We start from the raw sequence: 21,297 nt of genomic DNA on the forward strand, positions 1-21,297 counted from the left end.
GGGATCCACCCAAGGGAGAGGGTGGACCCTCTTCTGGCCTGGGGGAGGGATGGCTGTTGCCAATCCTGGGTCATGGTTCAAAGAGTATCAGACACCCTCCAGCTCCCCTTGAGCTGAGTCAGGAACTTCCAAGGCCTCAGGGCCAGGCCTGGCTCAGTGGTGGACCAGGCAAGGGACACATTCTCCCCAGCCTGTTCCCACAGTTGCTCTTGCCCACCAGGCCAAAACCCCAGGCCTGGGCCCCCGATACTCCAGGGCTGGGTCCCCTGATGGTTCTGATGCTACACCATCTACTCCCTGGATTTGGTCCAGTGCCAGGACACCCCCTGGCGGCCACCCTCGGCAGCACATGGGCCGCCAGCAGGGAGCACCAAGGCCCCTCCCAGAGTGTGAGGCTCAGGAGGGCGCCCAGGAGGGCATCCAACAGGTGGTCAAATGCCTCTCGCAGCGAGAACACAGGATGGGTCACTGATGCAATCCACTGACACTCACTGGGTTCCCCCAGGCCCCATGTCTTCCTTTCGTTGAATCCGGTCTTGGCCTTGGCTTCTGATGTGGCTTTCTGCTGGGCCTGCCCTGAGGTCTAGCTGAGCTATTCCCCGGCTCCATCACCCCCACTTGGGTAGGTGCCCAGTGAAAGCCAGTCTTGGGAGACAGGCTTTGAGACTTCTGGACATTTAGCCTGGGAGGGCCATAGGGAGAGGAGTGGGCAGGGCCTCTGGTCTGTGCCCACAGAATGCTCCAGGCCCTCTTGGATGGATGTGCAGGAAGATGCCTCCTAGGCACTCCTTGGGCCTCGGGCGGTGAGTGGCCTTCCTTGCAATATTCACATCCAGCCTGGCCAGGGCCTGCCCTCTGCCCCATAGCTCTAAGAAAAGGCACAGTCAGGCTGGTCACGGTGGCTCATGTCTGTAATCCTAGCACTTTGGGAGGCCAAGATGGGTGGATTGCCTGAGCTCACGAGTTCAAGACCAGCCTGAGCAAGAGCGAGACCCCATCTCTAAAAATATCCCGGGTGTTGTGGTGGGCACCTGTAGTCTCAGCTACTCGGGAGGCTGAGGCAAGAGGATCTCTTGAGCCCAAGAGTTAAAGGTTGCTGTGAGCTATGATGCCAGGGCACTCTACCAAAGGCAACAAAGTGAGACTGTCTCAAAAAAAAAAAAAAAAAGAATGGCTCCGCGCCTGTGGCTCAAGTGGCTAAGGCACCAGCCACATACACCTGAGCTGGCGGGTTTGAATCCAGCCTGGGCCCGCCAAACAACAATGATGGCTGCAACGAAAAAAAAAATAGCTGGGCACTGTGGCAGATGCCTGTAGTCCCAGCTACTTGGGAGGTGGAGACAGGAGACTCGCTTGAGCCCAAGAGTTGGAGGTTGCTGTGAACTGTGATGCTACAGCACTCTACCCAGGGCGACAGCTTGAGGCTCTGTCTCAAAAAAAAAAAGAAAGAAAAAAAAAAGGCACAGTCTCTGTGGGCTGCAGGACCCATTCCCAACCCCAAGAGAAAGAATTACACAGCTGTTCAAGAGACTGAACTTGTTTAATGTCCTGGCCTTGGAGCCCTGGCCACCTCTCGCCTCTTGGTCCAGAGCTTCAAGACATCCAGCCCCCTGCAATCAGTGCAGGGCTCAGTTGACCTGGGACTTGGTCAGAGAAAGTACCCATGTGGGTTCTGTGGTACTGGGAGGCAGGGGGTTTCTGAAGCCAGCACTGTGTCCAGAGCATGCTTGTCTTTGACAGGGTGAGGAATGTCGCACATGTCCAGCCCAGCATGGCACCCCCGGGCCTCCTGTCCCGGAGCCCCTCCCAGGGCACCCTTGGGGAGCAGCCCAATGGGTGGGTACATCTGGAGGCCAGGTCACCAACTGGCCAAGATGGCGCTCTGGCCCACCCTGGGATAGGGGGGTGCAGTTGGGTACAGGTAGATGAGGAGGCAGGTGAAGACAGGGGACATCACAGGGGTGACCAAAGGATGAGGCCCCACCTCTCCTGGGGAGTCTTGTGGCCTCAAGGCAGGCAGATCAGGGGCTGGCACCATGGGTCACAAGTTTGGCTGAGGTCGGCCTTGGTGTGAGCTGGGGCAGTGAGCCTGACAGGCCATGTGCCTCCAGCTGGGTGCAGGACACCCCATCGGTGTCCTTGGTACAAAATACATACACATACAAAAATAAACGCTCCATGCATCCAGGGGCCACAGCAGGGGCGGCCTCCTCTCCCGCAGGTGTGGCAGCAGGGTGCAGCTGGGTCTAGCTGTCCTCTACCCTCCTCTGGTTCTTGGAATGAAACTTGCTCATGAGTTCTTCCAGCTCGGACCCGCTTTGCTGCTTCTAGGGAGGAGAGAGAGGGCAGCGTCAGCCTGGGGGCCCCTCCTCCGGGTTCCTCAGCGCAGGGGGCTTCTCTCACCTCCAGCACTGCCTTCTGCACCGTGAGCTGGCTGTACACGCGCGCGCCCTCCTCCCCGCACACCTTCCGCAGCTCGTCCTTGTTGAGCGAGAACAGCTGAGGCCCGGTCAGGACGCCCAGGTTCTCCACGATCCTGCGGGGCAGCGGAGTGAGGGGTCTGCGAGGTGGCCCCGGCGCCCCGGGCCCCCGCTCCCCGCCCGGGCCCGCCGCTCACCGCGGGCTGAAGGCCTTGGCTTCCAGCCAGGCGCGGACCTCGCTGGGGCCGGAGGCGTAGGTCAGCGGCAGGTGCACGGGCGGCGGCCGCTCCACGCGGAAGTGCCGCTGCGGTTGCGCCTTGACCTGGCTGATCTTCTTGACCAGCTCGTCGTTGACCTCGTCCATGTACTGGATCAGCTCTGGGGGTGGCGCGCGGCTCAGGACCGCAGCTGCCGCCGTCCCTCGCCCGCCCCGACTGGGGGCCCCTCCCGCCCCGCCCGCCCCTCCAGACCAGCCTCTCACCGCCCTTGTTTCCAGCGAAGGTTGCCGGCAGCTTGTGGGTCGGGCTGGCGGGGCCCCAGTATTTCGAACCGGCCTGCGGGGCGGGGGCTGTCAGCTTCAGTTCCTGCCCCGCCCGACTCCTTCCTCCCGGGGGCTGGGCTCGGCCGGGCTTCTCCCCGCCAGGGCCCCCCGCGCCGGGACAGGGCAGGCCCACCTGCTCGAAGGCGGCGCCGGCGTCCTCGGGCCGCGCTTCGGCCAGCATGTTGCAGGGCACGTAGCCCGCCTGGCCGCTGCGGCTGCGGAGCTTCCACCACTGCCGCCCGTCCTCCAGCACCTGCGGGGCGGCTGCGTTAGGCCCAGGACCCTGGGTCCCGGAGCAGGGACCATAACCTGGTTGTGGACGTAGGAACCCCCCGCCCCAGTCTGTTCCACTTTCGTCCTGCAGTGGGTGGCCTGGATTCCGCTTGGTACAAAGCAGCCTGTGCCGGGCTCCTGGGGTGGGTGTGAATGACAAGTCTGCTGGGTTCCATGGAGGGGTCCCCCACTGCAGGCACTGCCCAGCACCCAGCCTAGCTCTGCACAGGGGTCCCTGCATGTCCTGGGGATCCCTGAGACAGGCAGACCCTCAGCAAGTCCACTGGGGGCAGGGGAGGTTTTTGGTCCTGATAGGAGCCTGGTGTAAAGACCCTGCAGAAAGGGGCTGGAAAGGGGCCCACAGCCAGGGCCTGGCCCCAACTGTTTGCTCTTCCGCCCCCTGGTAGCCCCTCCTTCCCTAGGCAGTCCTCCCCCCAGCAATGCCCCCTTCCCCTGGGCAGTCCTCTCCCCTGGTCAGCTCTCTGTCCCCCTAGGTAGCACCCCCTCCCCTGGTCAGCCTTCTCTCCCCTGGGCAGCCTTCTCTCCTCTGGCAGTCCCTCTCTCCCCTGGGCAGCCTTCTCTCCCCTGGCAGTCCCTCTCTCCCCTGGTCAGCCTTCTCTCCCCTGGCAGTCCCTCTCTCCCCTGGTCAGCCTTCTCTCCCCTGGCAGTCCCTCTCTCCCCTGGGCAGCCCTCTCCCCATGGGTAGCGCCTCCTCCCCTGGGGAGCCCCTCACTGCTCCTCACCTCTAGGACCTCATCCTTGAGCACCGACAGCTCATTGGCGTTGCGGGCTGTGAAGTCATAGAGGACTCTGACATACTTGGCCATGGCTGGTGTTGGCTGGTAGCCCCTGCAAGGAATGGAAGAAGCTTAGGCCCAGGGCTGGGCTGGGGTCTCTTGCTGGACCTGGCAGGAGCCGGGGGCAGCAGCTTCCCAGGTGCAGGTCTGCCTCCGTTCCACTCTCCAGGTCTCAGCAGAGAGAGGCTGTGGCTCCTCAGCCAGAAATGGAAACTGTGACAGCCCCAGAGCGTCGGAGCCCTGTGTGGAGGTGGGGTGAGTGGGGTGGGCGGGGGTGGGTGGGACAAAGAGCCATGGTGAGGCTAGCAGTCCAGGCCCCCTTGGGGGTCTCCAGCCTGGTTCTCCAGGGGAACCAGAGCCAGGCATGGGCCTGGGAAATGACAGGGTCATGGTTTCCCTATGCTGACCAGTGAAGGCCAGGACAACTTCAGAGCCATAGCTCCTCTGGACCTAGCGCTGCCCTGCAGGGACACAGGGCCCAGCTCTGGATGGGGGTCCTGGCTTCAGCACAGAGCAGGCCCGTAGTTCTCAGTAGAGCAGAGCTGTCCCTCCTGGTCAGTCTGACCCATCAGGAGGGACAGCCATCAGGGCAGCTTCCTGTGCAGGTGCACGGGAAAGGTGAGGGGGCAGGGGCTATCAGGACTGGGCCAAGGTGGATGGAACAGGGGTTGGAAATCAAAGGGAGAAATGTTGGCCAAGTGTGGTGGCTCACCCCTGTGATCCCAGCACTCCGGGAGGCCGAGGCGGGAGGACTGCCTGAGCTCACAGGTTCAAGACCAGCCTGAGCCAGAGCGAGACCTTGTCTCTAAAAATAGCCGGGTGTTGTGGGGGGCGCCTGTAGTCCCAACTACTCGGGAGGCTAAGACAAGAGACTAACTTAAGCCCAGGAGTTGGAGGTTGCTGTGAGCTGTGATGCCATAGCACTCTACCAAGGGTGGCAAAGTGAGACTCTATCTCAAAAAAAGAAAAAAACAAACTTGGCCGGGTGAGGTGGCTCACACCTATAATCCTAGCATTTGGGAGGCCCAGATGGTGGATTGCCTGAGCTCATGGGTTTGAGACCAGCCTGAGCCAGAGCGAGACACCATCTCTAAAAAATAGCTGGGCATTGTGGTAGGTGCCTACATCCCAGCTACTTGGGAGGCTGAGGCAAGAGAATCACTTGAGCCCAGGAGTTCAAGGTTGCTGTGAGCTATGACGCCACGGTACTCTATGGAGGGCAACAACATAAGACTCTGTCTCAAAAAAAAAAAAAATAAAGTGAAGTGTGGTCCTTGGCTTGGAACTGTGAGTACCAGGTGACAACATGGGGGAAGGGGAGGGGAATGCTTATTTACACTTGTTTAAAATAAGGATTTCTGGCCCTTCTTCCTCTGAAACGGAATCCTGGGGTCTGGCAGGGTAACTGAGCTGCCCAGGCAGGGACAGTAAGGAGGTGGGAGGCCAGGAAAGACAGGGCTCTCCTGGTACCAGCTGTGCTTGTCCTCTCTGCTCTCTGGCTCTACCACAGGCTGGGCCAACATCAGTCCCAACAGCCTCAAGGGGATGACAGTGTTTGCTGAAACCATTCAAGTTCAGTGGTTTACTAAGTTTCTAGCCTTTATTCTAAAACATGAACATGGAGATGCGAAAAGAGCTGATGTATCAAGGTAATAAATTTACATGTGACTTTTGAAATTTTCAAAAGTCAAATGAAAAGTCAAAATGAAAGCCCAGTTCTAATTTGAACCACTTGAATGAGGCACTTGTCACCACTTGGTGGCAGTGTACCCACATCAGAGACTTTTGAAGAGTGAGCCTCACGCTCCTTCACTTTGGGGGAGCCTACCTGTGAGCATGTGGGGCGCTGACTGGTGGTAGAGTGTCCCCCGGGGGTGTAGGTTCGACAGTGTGGCTGTGCTTCTGGGAGTTTCGTAAGGATAGTCGTCGGCTTGCTGGAGTGGGCTGTGAGGAAGTGGGCAGGCAGGCTTGGTGTAGGGTGGGGATCGGGAAGGAGGGCAGGGCCAGGCTGGGTCCAAGGACGAGAGAGTACAGGACAGGGTCCTCATGAAACCTGCTGCACAACTGACAGAACCCATCACCCTCCAGGGGCCATGGGCTGCCTCCCTGGCAGGGGCTGGGGGCTGCCTGAGTTGTAGCTGCTGGGGAGGCAGGTGCAGATGGCATGATTTGGTGAACTCTGGTGGAGGGTGGGAGCTGGGTTGCTGGTGTTCTGACCTCAACGTCGGGGGCAGGCATTAGCCCCTCCATCTCCCAGGGAGCTTCCTGCAGCACATCCAGGGGTGGCTCCCAGCCATTGTGGAACTTGGGCACGTAGAGGGGCACCTGCGGCTCCCGAGGCCACTCAGAGCTGAGGTGAGAGGTCCTGGGTGTCAGCCCTGCCCCTGCTGTACCTAGTCCCCCAGGACCCCCATCCTGCACACACACCACCCCCAGTGTCACTCGCCCTCCCGCACCGGGGCCGAGTCCAGGTGTCCCCCAGTGACTCCCACAGAGACATCTCCTTGGGCACCAGGTGGCCTCGCAGGAAGCCCACGGCATCTTGGGAAAGCAGGGGGCTGGAGACGGAGCGTGCAATGTCTGGGCCACCACAGGTGTTAACAATCTGGAGCACAGGGGGGTTTCAGCAGGGGCCACGGCCCACAGGATCCAGCCCCCCCTCGCTCACCCCCACCAACTCCATAGGCTGAGCCTTGGGAGAGACTTTGACTCCCAAGGGATGGAGGCACAGCCCAAGCCGGGCTGCCTAAGGTAAGCACCTGCTCCCCTCACCCTGAGCTGGGGGAGCCACTTGCAGGGCCTTGGTTGCCCACCCCCAGACCCTGTTGTCCTAGCCCCAGGTACCAGGTCCAGAGGCCCAAAGAGGAAGTGCACGAGCTCAGCTGCGCTGGGGTTCTGAATGTGCTTCTGCAGCTTTGCCTGTGGGAGGACAGAGGGAGCAGTTGATGGCAGGGTGGCTCAGTGGCTACCCTGGGCCCAGCACAGTCGGGTGGGGCGGGGCGGGGCTGCTCACCAGCAGGTTGATGGCCAGCTTGATTTTCTGGAAACAGTCCACAAACTCGTCCTCAGGGGGGGGCCGCGCCCGCAGGGTGAGGACACCCTCTGGCATGGGGGTGGGGGCAGCATGAGCCTAAAGGCCCTTCCCCTGCTCCCCACCTGTTGTCCCGTCTGACAACCCCTATCCCTCCTCCCCACCCCCTTCCTGGCCTGTGCCACTCCACCCCAGGCTCCTTGCACACCCCCACACACCATCCTCCCATCCTCCACCTGCTGGCCCCTTCCTGCCCTTCTTCTTGCCCTTCTTCCGCTGGTTCAGCTGCTTGAAAGCTTCTGCCGCCTTCTGAAGCCGGGCCACGAACCACTCGATATCGTCCAGGGCACAGTTGAGGATTTTCTGGGGTCAGAGCGGGTCAGTGGTCAGCCTCAGACTTCCCCCCACCCCCATGGGGCCAGCACACGCCGGGGAGAGGACACCCACCGTCTCTTTCTCTATCTTCTGAGCCAGCACGGCCCGCGGCTCCTCATCCAGCGACCCCTGGCGGCGGTGGCCTGAGGGGGACAGGGAAGCTTGTGTTGGGTGGGGATAGGGACTGAGTTTGAAGAGTGAGCATCATGCTCCTTCACTTTGGGGGAGCCTACCTGTGAGCATGGGGGGCGCTGACTGGTGGTAGAGTGTGCTGCTCATCGGGGCCCGCCGCATGGAGCCCCCGAGTGGTGTCCCCGCAAGCCCCTGCCTACCTGGCTCGCTGATCGGCGCTGGTGCCGCTGAGCTCACACGGTTCTTGGCTGAATCTCTGCGGCGCTGGATGGGGACAGGGGCTGGGCCCTGGGGAGGGGGCAGAATGGACTGCCGCTGCCGGATCTTCTCCTGGTGGCCCCTGCAGGGTGAGGGCCGCTCAGCCTGGCCGCCTGACCCTCGCACCCACCCAGCGCCACATGTCCCTGACCCTTTCCTCCCTCCCCTGACCCGCCCTACTTCAGAGTCTGTGGCCGCATCTTCTTGCCCAGACGACAGTCGGCCAAGGCGCTCTCGATGTCCTCGTGTACCAGTTCTGCCTGGGGGTGCTGGGGCGTCAGGCAGACTGGGGGCAGGGCCCCTCATCCACACCTGTGCCCCCACCTCAGTCCCTCACCTCCCCTGCTCTTCACCCCCACCTGTGCACCCCTCACCCCAACCTGTGCATCTCTCACCTCCTTAGCCCCTCACACCACCTGTGTTCACCTCACCTCTCCAGCCCCACCCTCTCCTGTGTTCCCCTCACCCCCACCTGTGCACCCCTCACCCTAACCTGTGTGCCCCTCACTTCCCCTGCCCCTCACCCCCTCCTGTGTTCCCCTCAGCCCAACCTGTGTGCCCCTCACCCTCCCTGCCCCTCACCCCCACCTGTACGCCCCTCACCTCCACCTCGTCGCAGTGGAAGAAGTGGACATCGGGCTTGCTCTGCTCCGAATCCTGGCACACGAGCAGCAGCACGGAGGGGTATCGGAGCTGGTTCAGCACTGTTTGGCTGTGCTGCACTGTGGGCAGGGGGAAGTTCTCTAGCTCCTCCTATGGAAGGGAGGTCAGGACAGGTCATGCAGCTGACAATCACTGTGGCCCCTGGACTCCGATATGGGCTGAAGCCATGTGCAAGGGATGGATCATAGAGATGGCTGCAGGAAGCGGACACACCGCCATGGTTGTGGATGTGACTCATGGCCCAGCACGTGGAGTTCTCACCAGACACAGATGTGCACATAACTACAGGCACAGAAAAGGGCCACGATCAAGATGGGCCTGTGGCTCCAGTGAGGAATGGCTACAATGAGCCTGGAGCAGACTTCTCAGACAGCCAGGGACAGGTCCTGGAAACCCCAGGCCACAGCTGGGTGGGCCTCACAGGTGTGCAGTATAGCCAGTCCCAGGCTCCTCCTCTCTCCCTGCCTACTTCCCTGGGCCAGAATGATGGGCAATGAAGCCCTGACAGAGGCCTAGCCACAGAGCTGGCCACAGTGGCCCAGCAGGCACTGCCCCAGCCTCCCATGCCATGGGGAGCACCTGAGACTCAATGTCCAGCAGCCGCAGGGACTGGTCATTCACTTGCAGCAACATCTCCTGGGTCCAAATTTTCTCCTTGGAGCTCAGCTGCACCAGCTTCCGGATGGCGTCATCCACAGACACAATGGCCTCACTTTTGTCCATGATGAAGGTGGCTAAGTGCTGGAGGTGGGCAGGCGGTCACTGCTGGGCAGAGCCCTCTGGGTGCCAGGGCCCAAGCTCAAGGGGTCATAGCCCAGGGGCCTGAGGGTCACAGCCTGCCCTGGGGAGTGTGAAGGGTACAGCCTGGGGGTCTGATGGTCACAGCCAGTCCTGTGGGGTTCTGAGGGGATACAGTCCCACCTTGGGTGGGGGAGTCCCCATTCTGCCTTGGAGGACATCTGTAGGAGTCATGGTTGTGCCCTGATAAACCCCTCAGAAAAATTTCTAGGCCAGATGCAGTTGTTCACACCTGTAATCCTAACATTCTGAGAGGCCCAGGCCAGAGACTCACTTGAGCTCAGGAGTTCGAGATTAGCCTGAGCAAAAGCGACATCCGTCTCTACTAAAAATAGAAAAATTAGCCAGTATTGTGGTGGGTGCCTGTAGTCCCAGCTACTCGGGAGGCTGAAGTAGGAGGATCATTTGAACCCAGGAGTTCGAGTTGCTAGGAGCTATGACTCCATGGCACTACAGCCTGGGTGAGACTGTTTCTTAGAAAAAACAAACCAAACCCAAACAAAAAAAAAACACCTTTCAAAAAAAATTCCAACCTGCTTTGTAGCCCTGGGCCGGCCTGCCTGCCTACCCTGCTCAGCTCAGGCTCCTCATGGGCCTGTGCACTCACTCCCTGTCTCCTGCTCATCCTCTTCCTTCTCAGGAATCGCCTTCCTCGCCACCTGGCTACATCACCTGTCACCACATCCCTGATCTGCCCAACTCTCCTCTTATCTGATCCAGCGTCTTGCTGTACTGCCTGAGGCCAGGGTTCTGGTCACCCAAGACAGTGCCTGGAATGCAGTGGGCCGCAGCCGGCGGGTGCAGAGGAGAGCATGCAGGCCTCCTCGCCACCCCAGGTATCTGCCCAGACAAGCACTGAGTGAAGCACCACAGTGAACAGCACTGGGACAGCTGGATGAACACTAAGGTAAACTCCAGGACAGGCAAAGATTTCAATGCAAAACACCTGACAGGAGAGACCTAGAAGAAAAGACTGTTTGATCATTGGTAATCTCAGCAAGGCCTTCTCAGCAAGGGTGCTTTCCTATACAAGAAAGAAAATCCAGATGCTGAAAAGTAAAGACCAGTAAATTTTTCGATAAAAATAAGTGAAATTTCTACATGGGGAAAAAATGCCATATACAAAGAAAAAACCCCACACTACGGCTTGGCACCTGTAGCACGGTGGTTATGGTGCCAGCCACATGCACCCAGGCTAGCGGGTTAGAACCCAGCCTGGGCCAGCTAAACAACAACAACTGCAACAAAAAAAATAGCAGGGTATTGTGGCTGGTGGCTGTAGTCCCAGCTACCTTGCAGGCTGAGACAGGGGAATTGCTTAAGCCCAAGAGCTTGAGATTGCTGTGAGCTATGATGTCACAGCACTCTACCCAGGGTGACATAGTGAGACTCTGTCTCAAAAAAAAAAAAAAAAGCCACACCAAAAAAATTGAAAGTGGAAAAAACAGAGGTAAAAGATATTAAATTTCTTTTTTTTTTTTTTTTGAGACAGAGTCTCACTTTGTTGCCCTTGGTAGAGTGCCATGATGTCATAGCTCACAGCAACCTCAAAGTCTTGGGCTCAGGTGATTCTCTTGTCTCAGCCTCTAAAGTAGCTGGGACTACCAGCGACTGCCACAACACCCAACTATGTTTAGAAATGGGGTCTCCCTTTTTTTTTGGCCAGGGCCGGGTTTGACCTTGGGGTCTCACTTTTGCTCAGGCTGGTCTCGAACATGGGAGCTCAGGCAATCCACCTGCCTTGGCCTCCCAAATATTAATTTTCTTAATACAGAAAAAGACCAATATACATTACAATGATAGCTGTTTATTAAAAATTCTATTTTGTTAATGTGATAATTAAAAATACCAGCTGGGTGCAGTGGCTCACTCCTGTAATCCCAGCACTCTAGGAGGCTGAGGAGAGAGAATAGCTTGAGCTCAGGAGTTGGAGATCAACCAGAGCAAGAGCAAGACCCTGCCTCTACAAAAAATCAAAAAAATAGCTGGGCGTTGTGGTGGACACCTGCAGTCTCAGCTACACGGGAAGTTGAGGCAAGAGAATCACTTGGGCCCAAGAGTTTGAGGTTGCTGTGAGCTGTGACACCATAGAACTCTACAGAGGGCTAGGGTGATAAAGTCAGACTCTGTCTCAAAAAAAAAAAAAAAAGAAAAAAAATATACCAACAATAAAGACCAGTAAATTTCACGATAAAAATAATTGAAATTTCTACATGGGAAAAAAATGCCATATGCAAAAACCACGGTAGGCGCCTGTAGCACAGTGGTTATGGTGCCAGCCACGTGCACCCAGGCTGGTGGGTCAGAACCCAGCCCAGGCCAGCTAAACAACGACAACCGCAACAAAAAAATAGCAGGGCATCATGGTCGGGAGTGAATGAATATATAAATAAGTAAAAGATTAACACCTCATTAAAATTAAACAGAAAGTCTACAGAAAAGTAAACAGAAGTGACTTTATTTATTTTATTTTATTTATTTTTTGAGACAGAGCCTCAAGCTGTCACCCTGGGTAGAGTGCCATGGCATCACAGCTCACAGCAACCTCCAACTCCTGGGCTCAAGCAGTTCTCCTGCCTCCGTCTCCCAAGTAGCTGGGACTACAGGCATCTGCCACAACATCCGGCCATTTTTTGGTTGCAGCCATCATTGTTGTTTGGTGGGCCCCGGGCTGGATTCGAACCCGCCAGCTCAGGTGTATGTGGCTGGCGCCTTAGCCGCTTGAGCCACAGGTGCCAAACCCAGAAGTAACTTTAATAAGGGAAAGTGTATGTAATTGAATTGAATAAAAGAGCTGCAAGTTGATCCTTATTTGTATAGTGGTGAGTAAAGGGGAAAAAAAGAATTGCACATCGAAACTCTACTATTTTAGGAAATGAATTTTTTTTACCTGTTCTATTGACCAATACACAAACTCCTGTGGGCTACACTACCGGGTTAAGAGGTGGAGAAATGGGTATTATCTCATCTGGCACCTAGGCAGACTCTCTTGGGAATAGCTGGGGACACCTGTCACCGCACACATATCTTCCCTCCCACTGCGATGGCAGGGTCCTGCATATTAGTGTGGGGGATGTGGCCCAGGCTGCTTAGGGCAGAAGGGTTTGTGACAATACGACGGCCCGACCTCCGCGCTCATCAACAGACTGAAGGATATGCAGGAGGAACGCACAACGGGTCGTGCAGCTGTTGATCTGTGTGTGTGAGGCACAGTAAAACCTGAAACACACATTGTTAGGGAAGCACAACCAGCCACACAAGACCATGGTGCTGGGCCACAAAACAAGCTTTGCTAAACAGGGTATGAGAGTCTGTTTTCTGATCGTAATAGAATCAAAGTATAAATCAAAAATAAAAGATAACTAGAAACTCCAAATATTTGGAAATAAAACAACATATTTGTAAAATAACACATGGGTTGAAGATGAAGTCATGAGAAAAACTGTAAGACATTCTAAACTGAATGATAAAAATATGCATATCAGAATATGTGGGATACAACTGAAGCTGCGCTTTGAGTGGTAACGTCAGAAAGGAAGGCAGACTTAAGGTCGATGATCTATGCTTTCACTTCAAAAAGCTAGACAAAAACTATAGAAATCCAACTAAGTGGAAGGAGGGAGATGAGCAGAGACCAGCACGTTAGTGAATAGACAAAAGGAAAAATCCACAAGCCCAGAGTTAGTTCTGAAAAGATTAATAAGATCGACAAACCCCCAGCAAGATGGATCAAGAAAAATACTAGAAATTCTGAAAAACCAGAAGGAAAGAGGGGACATCACTGCAGATCTTACAGGCACGAGAGAGAATGACCAAACCCTTCTGATGAAGAAAGCCTGTGTTCAGCCTTCACGGCTAAATATCTAAGGAAAAAGTAACAAGCTTCCACAAGCTCTTTTCTAAAAACAGAAGAGCAAGAAAGACTTCACCTGTTTTATAAGGCCAGCATAACCCTGACACCAAAACCTGCCAAGAGCCTTACAAGAAAAGAAAATTAAAGACTGGGCGTGTGGCGGGCGCCTGTAGTCCCAGCTACTTGGGAGGCTGAGGCAAGAGAATCGCTTAAACCCAAGAGTTTGAGGTTGCTGTGAGCTGTGATGCCATAGCACTCTACCCAGGGTAACATAGTGAGACTCTGTCTTAAAAAAAAAAAAAAAAAAAGACCAATATCTCTAATGAACTATGCAAAAAGTTCTCAACAAAATATTAGCACATCATTAGACATCATTCATACAAAGGATGATACACATGAATAAGTGAGGATTATCCCAGAAATGCAAAGTTGATGCAGTATTTAAAAAAAAATCAGTAAGCCCCAACAATTAAAAACAAGAAATCAGTCACTAGGACTCACAAGATTAACAGTAATGAATAAATCTCCATAGACTCAGACAAAACATTCAACGCCTTTTGAGATAAAAACCTTTCAGCAAAGAGTGGGAGGGAACTTCCTTGCTCTCTAAAGAACATTGAAGGGACACATGGCCCACAGGCTACTGAATGTCAAGATTGGACACAAGCAGGGGATAGTACCTGTGGTCCTACCTTGGGCAGTAAGGCCAGAAAATAAGTGTACAAATAAGAAATAAAGAACTGTCTGCATTCTCAAGACATTACGATTAGATACGTAGAAAATCCAATCTGTCTACAAGTAAATCACTACAATAAGTTGGTACCATCGACGGGTCTTAGGGCACTTGACCACCATACAAAAATTCAATTGTTTTTGCTAGCAACAGACAATTGGAAAATGAAATTTAAAATAATGCCATTTACAACAGCATAAAAAATCAAATATTTAAGAAAAGACAGTGATACTTCTACAATGAAAACCACAAAATCTGTTGAAAAAAATTAAAGAAGACCTAGTAACTAGAGAGATATATCACATTCAGGGATGGGAAGGCTTGCTGTTATTAGGATGTTAATTCTCCCTAAACTGATTGACAGATTTGACTCAATGCCAATCATAATTCTAGCAGGAGCTAGAGGTGGTGAGCGTGCACCTATAACCCAGCACTTTGGGAGGCTCAGGCAGGAGGATCCATTGAGGTCAGAAGTTCAAGATTACATTGAGCGACAAAGAGAGATTCTGTCTTTAGGAAATATAGAAAAATTAGCTGGGAGGCAGAGTCAGGAGGATTGGTTGAGCCCACAAATTTGGGATTGCAGTGGGCTTTGATGATGCCACTGCACTCCAGCCTGGACAGCAGAGCACAGCCCTATGGGTGTGCAGGGAGACAGGCCTTACTGGACACAGCGCTGGGGAGGTGCCGTGTGCCCAGTGCGACTGAGGGGCCTTACTACATGTGATGTCTTCTTAAAATAGGCTGATGAAGCAGAAGAACAAAGAGCTGAACGATTTTATTTACAGGATATACTTCAAAAGACAAAACTAGGGTGATGGAAGACAGATATCATTGCTGGAGGTTGGGCTGGGCACCTGCACCCACAGAAGGGTTCACAAAGAAGTCTGAGGTGATGAGGCTAACTGTGGGTGGGAGAGCTGCTCGCCCCACATATCAACTTCGTTATCTGATAATCCAGACAGAAGCAAACAAGCGGGCTCCAGTGTCCCCCTGATAAGGGTGGGGTGACCTTGCCCTCACTTGGCTGGAGGGACATCCCCCAGACTCTTACCCTCTGTCTGGGCCTCAGTTTCCTCCTCTGGGAGGGGCAGGAAGGCCCCACCCTCTCCCCTACCCTTGTTGGTCGTTGGGTAGCAGGAAAAGCTCCCCTGGCCGTGGGCCTTTCACAATAGTCTGGCCGAGCCAAGCCAAGCCAGCTTAGACCAAAGTCCAAGGGCTAGGACGTCTGAGGCAGCTCCTCTCCAAGGAGGGCAAAGTCCCACCCTGAGCAAGGCTGCAGATCTGGCTGAAAAGAAGGGGCCAAAGCTGACCTGTCCACCCTCCACGTTCTGCCCTTGGACATGGAGCTGGCAGCAGTCACCACTGTCCAGGTTGGCCTGGACGGCTCTGGTCACCCAGATACAGCCCAATTCAAGAGCCTTAGGGAGTCCTTATATTCTCCGGACCCCTTCTATAGACAGGGAAACTGGGGCTCAAAGAACAGTGCCTTGCTCACCTTTGCAGTGTGCACTCCAGGTGAGGTGGGAGAAGTCAGAGGGACCAGGAGCATAGCAGGCCACAGTGGGCCAGGCAGTGATAGGCAGCCTTCCTGGCCAGGGCCTACACTAAAGGCTCCCCTTGCCTCCCCCTTTCTCATCCTGTGGGAAGCCAGCCAGCTCCCAGGCCAGGAAGGTCTTGTTTCTTTTTATTTAAGGGACAGGCTGTCCTTCACCCCTGCTGCCCAGAGCACCGCAGTCTGGGACTCCTGGGCTCCAGCGATCCTCCCACCTTGGCCTCCAGAGTAGCTGGGACCACAGGTGCCACCCTGGCTGGCCTGGAAGGTCATTTAAAAAACCTATTGCTGAGTTCTACGTGGAAATTAAAACTGACCTAGAGGAAACCCTCCCGAGCTGGCAGCTGGTCCAGTGAGGGCAGGTGACCAAGTCCAGCTTCTCAGAATTTGCCCTCCAAGGCCCCCTGTGCAGCGCTCAACAAAGGGTGTCTTTGTTTCACCTCTGTTTTCTAATCCAGTTCCCTGTTTTGGGGCCAGGATGACAATTTCCTTCCCACTAGCCCTTCCCATCGTGGCTGTGTGGCTGTGGGCACCGGGTTGTATCCCCAGGACACCCTAGTCAGGACTCCCTGTGGCCCCCAGACCTGAGCTCCCAGGATTGGAGGCGGCTCCCCCTACCCCCTGTGCCAGGATAGGCGTGGGGCCAGTCCCAGGCTCTGGCTCCCTTCTGGCCCTTGTGGGTTAGAACCTGGACTGAACACTCTCCCCAGGGCCAGTGCCCTACCAGGGCCAGTGCTCCAGGATTCTAGAGCAGGGAGGACAGGGCTGCAGTGTGAAGGGGGTGCCCCCAGGCTGGGCCTCACCTGGACGTGGTACTGGGAGGTCTCGTTCATGATGACATTGGAGTTGGAATACTTCTTCCTCTGCTCTGAACAGAAGGTGCCAGTCACTTACCCCCAGAGGGTGGGACCCACTAGGTGGGGCCATAGGGAGGACCCCAGGGGTGTGAAACTTGGTGAGGCCCCTCCTGGGCATGGTGAGGGTCTGCAGGAAGCCCTTTCCCTCCTTCCAGGATGGCCCCCTGGGCAAAGGACCCAGGCTCAGAGAGGGCCAGGGGTTTGCTTAGGTGACGAGGCAGCTTGTAACAGGGACGTCCATCCGAGAGGGAGGGGGGCCAGAGGATTCAACCTTCCAAAGGGAGGGCCCTGGGCCAGAGTGTCCTCCCACCCCAAGAACTGTCAGCTAAAGTCTCTCCAGCCCTCACAAGGGTTCTCCTTTCCAGCCTGGGGGCCCAAAGCACCAATGAGGGGAGTGGTCCAGGCTGGGGGCAGTCCTGGGAGGAGTGTTGGGGAGCACAGAACTGGGTGGAGGGGCTGGCCAGGCTCCTCCCTCCTGGAGCAGATACCTGGCAGCTGGGTCAGCCTGAGCCCCCGCCCCCCTCTGAGATCGGATTGCCGCAAGGAGGGTGATGAATCAATATTGATGCTCCCTGAATTATTAGTAAAGGCCTCTCCCCTTACCAGTGTGGGGGAGGGGACGCATTGGCCAGGAGCCTGGGGAAGGACCTATGAAGCTATAGGTGGATGTGGACCCAGAGACCTCCTCTGGGTGCCCAGGGCTGCCTGGGCCTCCCACCAGCCAAGCTCCCCAGTCAGGGCCTGCACGGCCTTGGGGATGGGGGTGCTGTTCTTCCCCACCAGGGCGGTGGGCCCTCTTCCCTATTGCATACAGCCTGTCTGCAAACCTCACTCACCAAACAGGTCCTTGGGGCTCATCTTGGCCACACCGTCCGACCGGCCCAGGCTGCCACTGTGGAGGAGTGCTGGTGAGGGTGGGGCCCATGCCACACCCCTCCCTGGGGACTGCTAGGGGGTGAGGGGTGGGCAGGGGGACTCACTTGGCGGCACCCGGGCAGCAGCTCACAGACCCCAACTGGCTCATGGTGTCCTTGGTGGTGGCAGCCAGCACCTGGGTGGACACAGGAGGTGACACTTCTTCCTGGCCTTGCCTGTGGCCTGGCTACTCCCAGGGCAGGGCTTGGGCCTCCTCCCTTTGCCCCAGATCCAGGGGACAGAGCCTGACTGCCTGGCCTGGGCAGAGGTTCCTCAGGGAGCAGAGGCCCCTGTCCTGGGCCCTGTGTCCAGCTGGCAGTCTCTGAAGCCCCATCTTGCCCCAGACCCTTGGCCTTCCACAGGGTACCTCCTGAGGCTGTCTGGGGCATCTGAAGAGGGGTCTGGAGGAGAAAGAGCATGTTCAAAGGCCCTGAGGTGGTGGCACAGGAGGATGATGGGAGAGCTAAGGCTCGGGCCCAGGAGGGCACCAGATCCAGGGGAGCCTAGCCTCCAGCCCACCCTAAAGCCCACCCTGCAAAGGGATCTGGCACAGGCGTGTGGACACACCCCACTGCATGTCAGCTCTGTCCATCCCCCTGTGACTTCAGAGTTTGGGTCTGCCAGGGGTGCTGGGCTGCAGGAGCGCCCCTGGAGGTGTGAAGGTCCAGGGGCCCAGGGAGCAAAGAGGCTGGCTCCTCGTTCCCTCCCAGCTTAGGAGACCTAGTCAGGAAGAAGCCACGTGGGCAGGAATTCTGGGTCCTGGGTTCCCAGAGGGCAGTCTGGGGGGCAATATCTCCTGACCCCAAGGGAGGGTTTGGCCAGGTGGCCCAGAGCAGGACACTTGATAGTTGGTGGCAGGGGGTGGGCCGAGGGAAGTATGGGGAGGGTGGGTGTGGGTCAGGGGCATCTCCCTGAGGCTGGAGCCTGGCCCAGAGGTACCAGCACTGGTATGACCACCTCCCTGGCAGACCCTGGATGACCAACATCCTACAAGGCCTCTCCAGGGGCAGAGTCCCAGAGTCTGTCTCTGGGTCTGGCCCTGACCTCTCCCCAACTGCATTTTGGGAAACTAAGGCCTGGCTGCTGGAGCTGCCCCCATGTCCCTGGACAGGCATCCTTGGCTGTCCTTCAGTGGCTCTGTGGCCAGCTCCCACGGGAAGCCACTGGGGTCCAGATCCACACCATCCACCTCCTCCCAGGCATGGTCAGAGACCATCCCCCTGTGACTTCAGAGTTTGGGTCTGCCAGGGGTGCCAGGCTGCGGGAGCGCCCCTGGAGGTGTGGAGGTCCAGGGGCTCAGGGATCATTCCTTGGCTTGGTTGCTGCTGCCTGCCCCTTTTCATGCCACGGAGGGTCCTGCCTGGCCAGCAGGGACTTGGCCAGATTCCTCTGTCCATCTCTCCGTGGAGAATGTCCGGAATGTTTGTGACCCCAATGAGTGAGCCTGAGTGTTTGCTAATGGGATTCCTGGCGGGCCCAACAGAGGGCACAGGCATGTGTGTCCAGCGCATGCGCACCTGGACCTGTGGGCACATGCAGACATGCACAGGCTGTGACATGCAACCCCTCCCCTTGGGGACCTCTAGGAGCTGGGAATGCCTGGGCCTTCAGCTCACTCGGGGAGCGGGTGCTGGCACCTGGGAAGGGGCCACCTCTAGGCCTGTAGGGGCCCCGCCTGATGGGGGGCTTCTTCAGCTGACTGGGCAGGAAGCTATGTGAGCCAGTGGGGTGGGGCTAGGCCCTGGGGCCCACGGGCCCAGGCTGCACTTTGTTTTACTGTGGCCATTTTCTGGGTGTGAGGGGGAGGCCCAAGCAGGGTGCCCGGTCAGTCAGGCCCAGGAGGGGGTGGCCCCAGCAGGAAGGGCCAAGTTCAAGTTCCAGCTGCATACCATGAGTGACCTTAGGGGGAGCTGAGTCACTGGGACTCCTGGCTGCCCTCATGGGAGCTGGGTAGGGCCCCTGAACGGGGACCCCTCAGGCCCTGGGTGTGACCTGGTCTGGCTGTTGTGGTTGAGGGTGGGAGGAACCCGGGAAACTGTGGGTGGAGAGGGTGGCACACTGGGGTAGGCGGGGTAGGCAGAGAAGGCCAGGAGCACGGAACAGGGCAGGGGCACTGGCCCACAGGGCCTGGGTAAGGAGCAGGGCCCTGTCTCTTCTCACGCAGGGGTGGGGGTGGATGTTAGAGAAGCAAGGGGAGACCTGCCTTCAGGGACACCCCCATGCAAAGGGGTTGCCCCAGGCTAGCCTGGCTCAGGGACCAGGAACCTGAGGGGCTGTAGCCTGGATGCCCCCATACCTGGCCCTGCCACTCCACCCTCAGCCTCCCCTCCCACTGAAACTCCCACGCCCCAGTCTTGACCTGGAGACTACCCCAGCCAGGTGCTTCTCTGGGGATGGATTTCCTCCTAGGTGAACACCCAGGAAGTGCCTCCTGACAGCTGACTACAGGGTCAGCTTGCCCTGCTCACCTCCAGGGTCAGGCTCTCAAGGAGGGCCCAGACCACCTGCAGGAGCCGGGGAAGCCCCCTGTCACCTCCATTCTGGGATGGCGGGATCTCCCCACTGAGCCTGAGGGCTGGGAGGAGACCGACTGGGGTTGGGTGAGTCACACACTGGCTTGAAAACACCCCCTCACACGGCCACCCCCAGGATCGAAAGGGCAGGCCAGGCCTGGGCCAGAAGGCCTTTGAGCCATGAGCCCAGGGGAGGCTGCAGGCCGGCTCAGCCCCCTCCCGGCCGTGTCCCCTGCCCCTTGCCCCTTAAGCCTCCGGCCCTGCACCCAGCCTCAGAATTGTGGACCAGAGCCCCGCGTCCCATCGCCACTGGGTAAACTGAAGGCAGGGCGGGCGAGGCCCTCGCGTCGGCGCCTCGGCCGTGGCGCTCACCTGTCCTCCGCGGCCTGCGCCCCGTCCCCTCGGCGGTCGTCCGCGGCTGTCTGTGCGCCTCAGCCTCGGAGCCTGGTCTCCCGCAGGCTGGAGGGACGCGCGGGAACTAGCTGCCCAGCAGGGGCCGGGCCAGGATGGCCGGGGCGGGGCAGGGCGAGGACGAACCTGAGCGGCAGGTTGCACAGTCACTCGAGAGAGGGGCGGAGGGGGTGGAGGGGGCAGAGAGGGCGGGGGCAGGCTCGACCCAGGCGCCCCGCCCCCGGGCCCAGGCTCACTTCGCCCCACCCTGCCCTCACCAGGGCTCCACCCTCCCAGTGTTCCCCATAGTCTCCAACTCTCGCTTGGTGGGCCCTTCGCAGGTCCCATCTCTAGGACTCTGGACACCTGAGCCGGGCAGAAGGACTTCCCCGCCGCCTCCCAGCAGCGCTGGACTCTAGGCCTGCCTGCCTGCTGGGACAGCCCCAGGATGGCTAAGCCTCTCCCTTGCCCGGTGTCCTCTAAACCTCAGGTGCTCCACTGCTGGCCCATCTGGTCTCTGAAGGGGGACAGTGGCTTCAGTGTGTGAGTTATGGTAATGGCCACCAGAAACCCAGGAAACTGAGCTGCCTGCTGCACCATCCCGAGGCTCCTAGAATCTTTGTTCAGCCTGGCATACCCTGAGGGGTGAGGGTGTCTGGTGGGAGGGTGGGGACACCTGTGGCCCAGGCTGTCCTTTCATACCCTTTTAGGACACTCTTTTTTGTCAGGCCCAGGCCTCAACCTCCACCTGCAGAATTGCAACTGGTCTGGTCTCCTTGCTCCTGCCTGGCTCCCAGGACAGCCTTATCCTCCCCGTTGCCGTGACCACTCAGAACCAAGTGCAGCAGACAGACATGGCGATACTACTGCCTAGTAGGTGTTGGACCCTGGACCCTGGCGGTGTTGGGGCACCTCAGGTACTCACAGAGACCCAAAGGCGCTGGCTATTGTTCCTGGGGTGGGGACAGTGGAAACCAATGCTGCACACAGGCAAGGTCCCAGGCTGTGGTCCCAGCAGGGCAAGGCTGCATGTTTGCCTGGGTTGGCACACAGTACTTCCTGGGGCACCACTCCAGAGGGTTACCTTCCCTGAACTCTGGAGGAGTGCAGCAGGTGAGGCTGGTAGTGGCAGGAAATGGCCCGCACCTCCAGATGGTGCCTGCCTGAGCCTGGACTAGGCCGGGTTTCCTGGT

The 21,297-nt window shown here is 57.4% G+C and overlaps 1 protein-coding gene across 3 annotated transcripts; it reads right to left on the reverse strand.

The window, feature by feature from the left end:
* Nucleotides 1–1,521: 1,521 nt before the first annotated feature.
* EPS8L2 (EPS8 like 2) lies at nt 1,522–20,267 on the reverse strand. 3 transcript variants are annotated; one of them, XM_053562752.1, is made up of 21 exons: nt 20,087–20,267; nt 17,267–17,337; nt 17,123–17,178; nt 16,233–16,297; nt 9,070–9,231; nt 8,431–8,580; nt 8,008–8,087; nt 7,770–7,909; nt 7,510–7,580; nt 7,281–7,425; nt 7,045–7,133; nt 6,876–6,950; nt 6,488–6,636; nt 6,249–6,381; nt 5,860–5,975; nt 3,978–4,083; nt 3,095–3,214; nt 2,902–2,974; nt 2,618–2,798; nt 2,404–2,536; nt 1,522–2,327 (listed from the first exon to the last, which is right to left on the reverse strand). In XM_053562752.1, exons 2-21 carry the CDS (start codon nt 17,308–17,310, stop codon nt 2,247–2,249), a joined length of 2,169 nt encoding a protein of 722 aa, XP_053418727.1. In that variant the 5' UTR covers nt 17,311–17,337; nt 20,087–20,267; the 3' UTR covers nt 1,522–2,246. The 3 variants fall into 3 exon arrangements, with proteins under 3 accessions (XP_053418727.1, XP_053418728.1, XP_053418726.1); XM_053562753.1 differs by having other exon boundaries at nt 7,299–7,425; nt 20,087–20,265; XM_053562751.1 differs by lacking the exon at nt 20,087–20,267 and having other exon boundaries at nt 16,233–16,292; nt 17,267–17,340.
* Between the last annotated feature and the right edge of the window lie 1,030 nt (nt 20,268–21,297).

This window comes from Nycticebus coucang, chromosome 14 (genome assembly GCF_027406575.1).
Source record: "Nycticebus coucang isolate mNycCou1 chromosome 14, mNycCou1.pri, whole genome shotgun sequence".
Classification (NCBI taxonomy): Eukaryota; Metazoa; Chordata; class Mammalia; order Primates; family Lorisidae; genus Nycticebus; species Nycticebus coucang.

Bases quoted from the DNA above. Each gene is read 5' to 3' on its own strand.
- EPS8L2 (XM_053562752.1), bottom strand. From the start codon at position 17,310: ATGAGCCAGTTGGGGTCTGTGAGCTGCTGCCCGGGTGCCGCCAA. The intron at 7,910-8,007 runs GTAGGGCGGGTC...CTCACCCTGCAG, and splicing joins ATGCGGCCACAGACTCTGAA to GGGCCACCAGGAGAAGATCC. The intron at 7,134-7,280 runs GTGTGTGGGGGT...CCCCCATGCCAG, and splicing joins AGGTGGAGGATGGGAGGATG to AGGGTGTCCTCACCCTGCGG.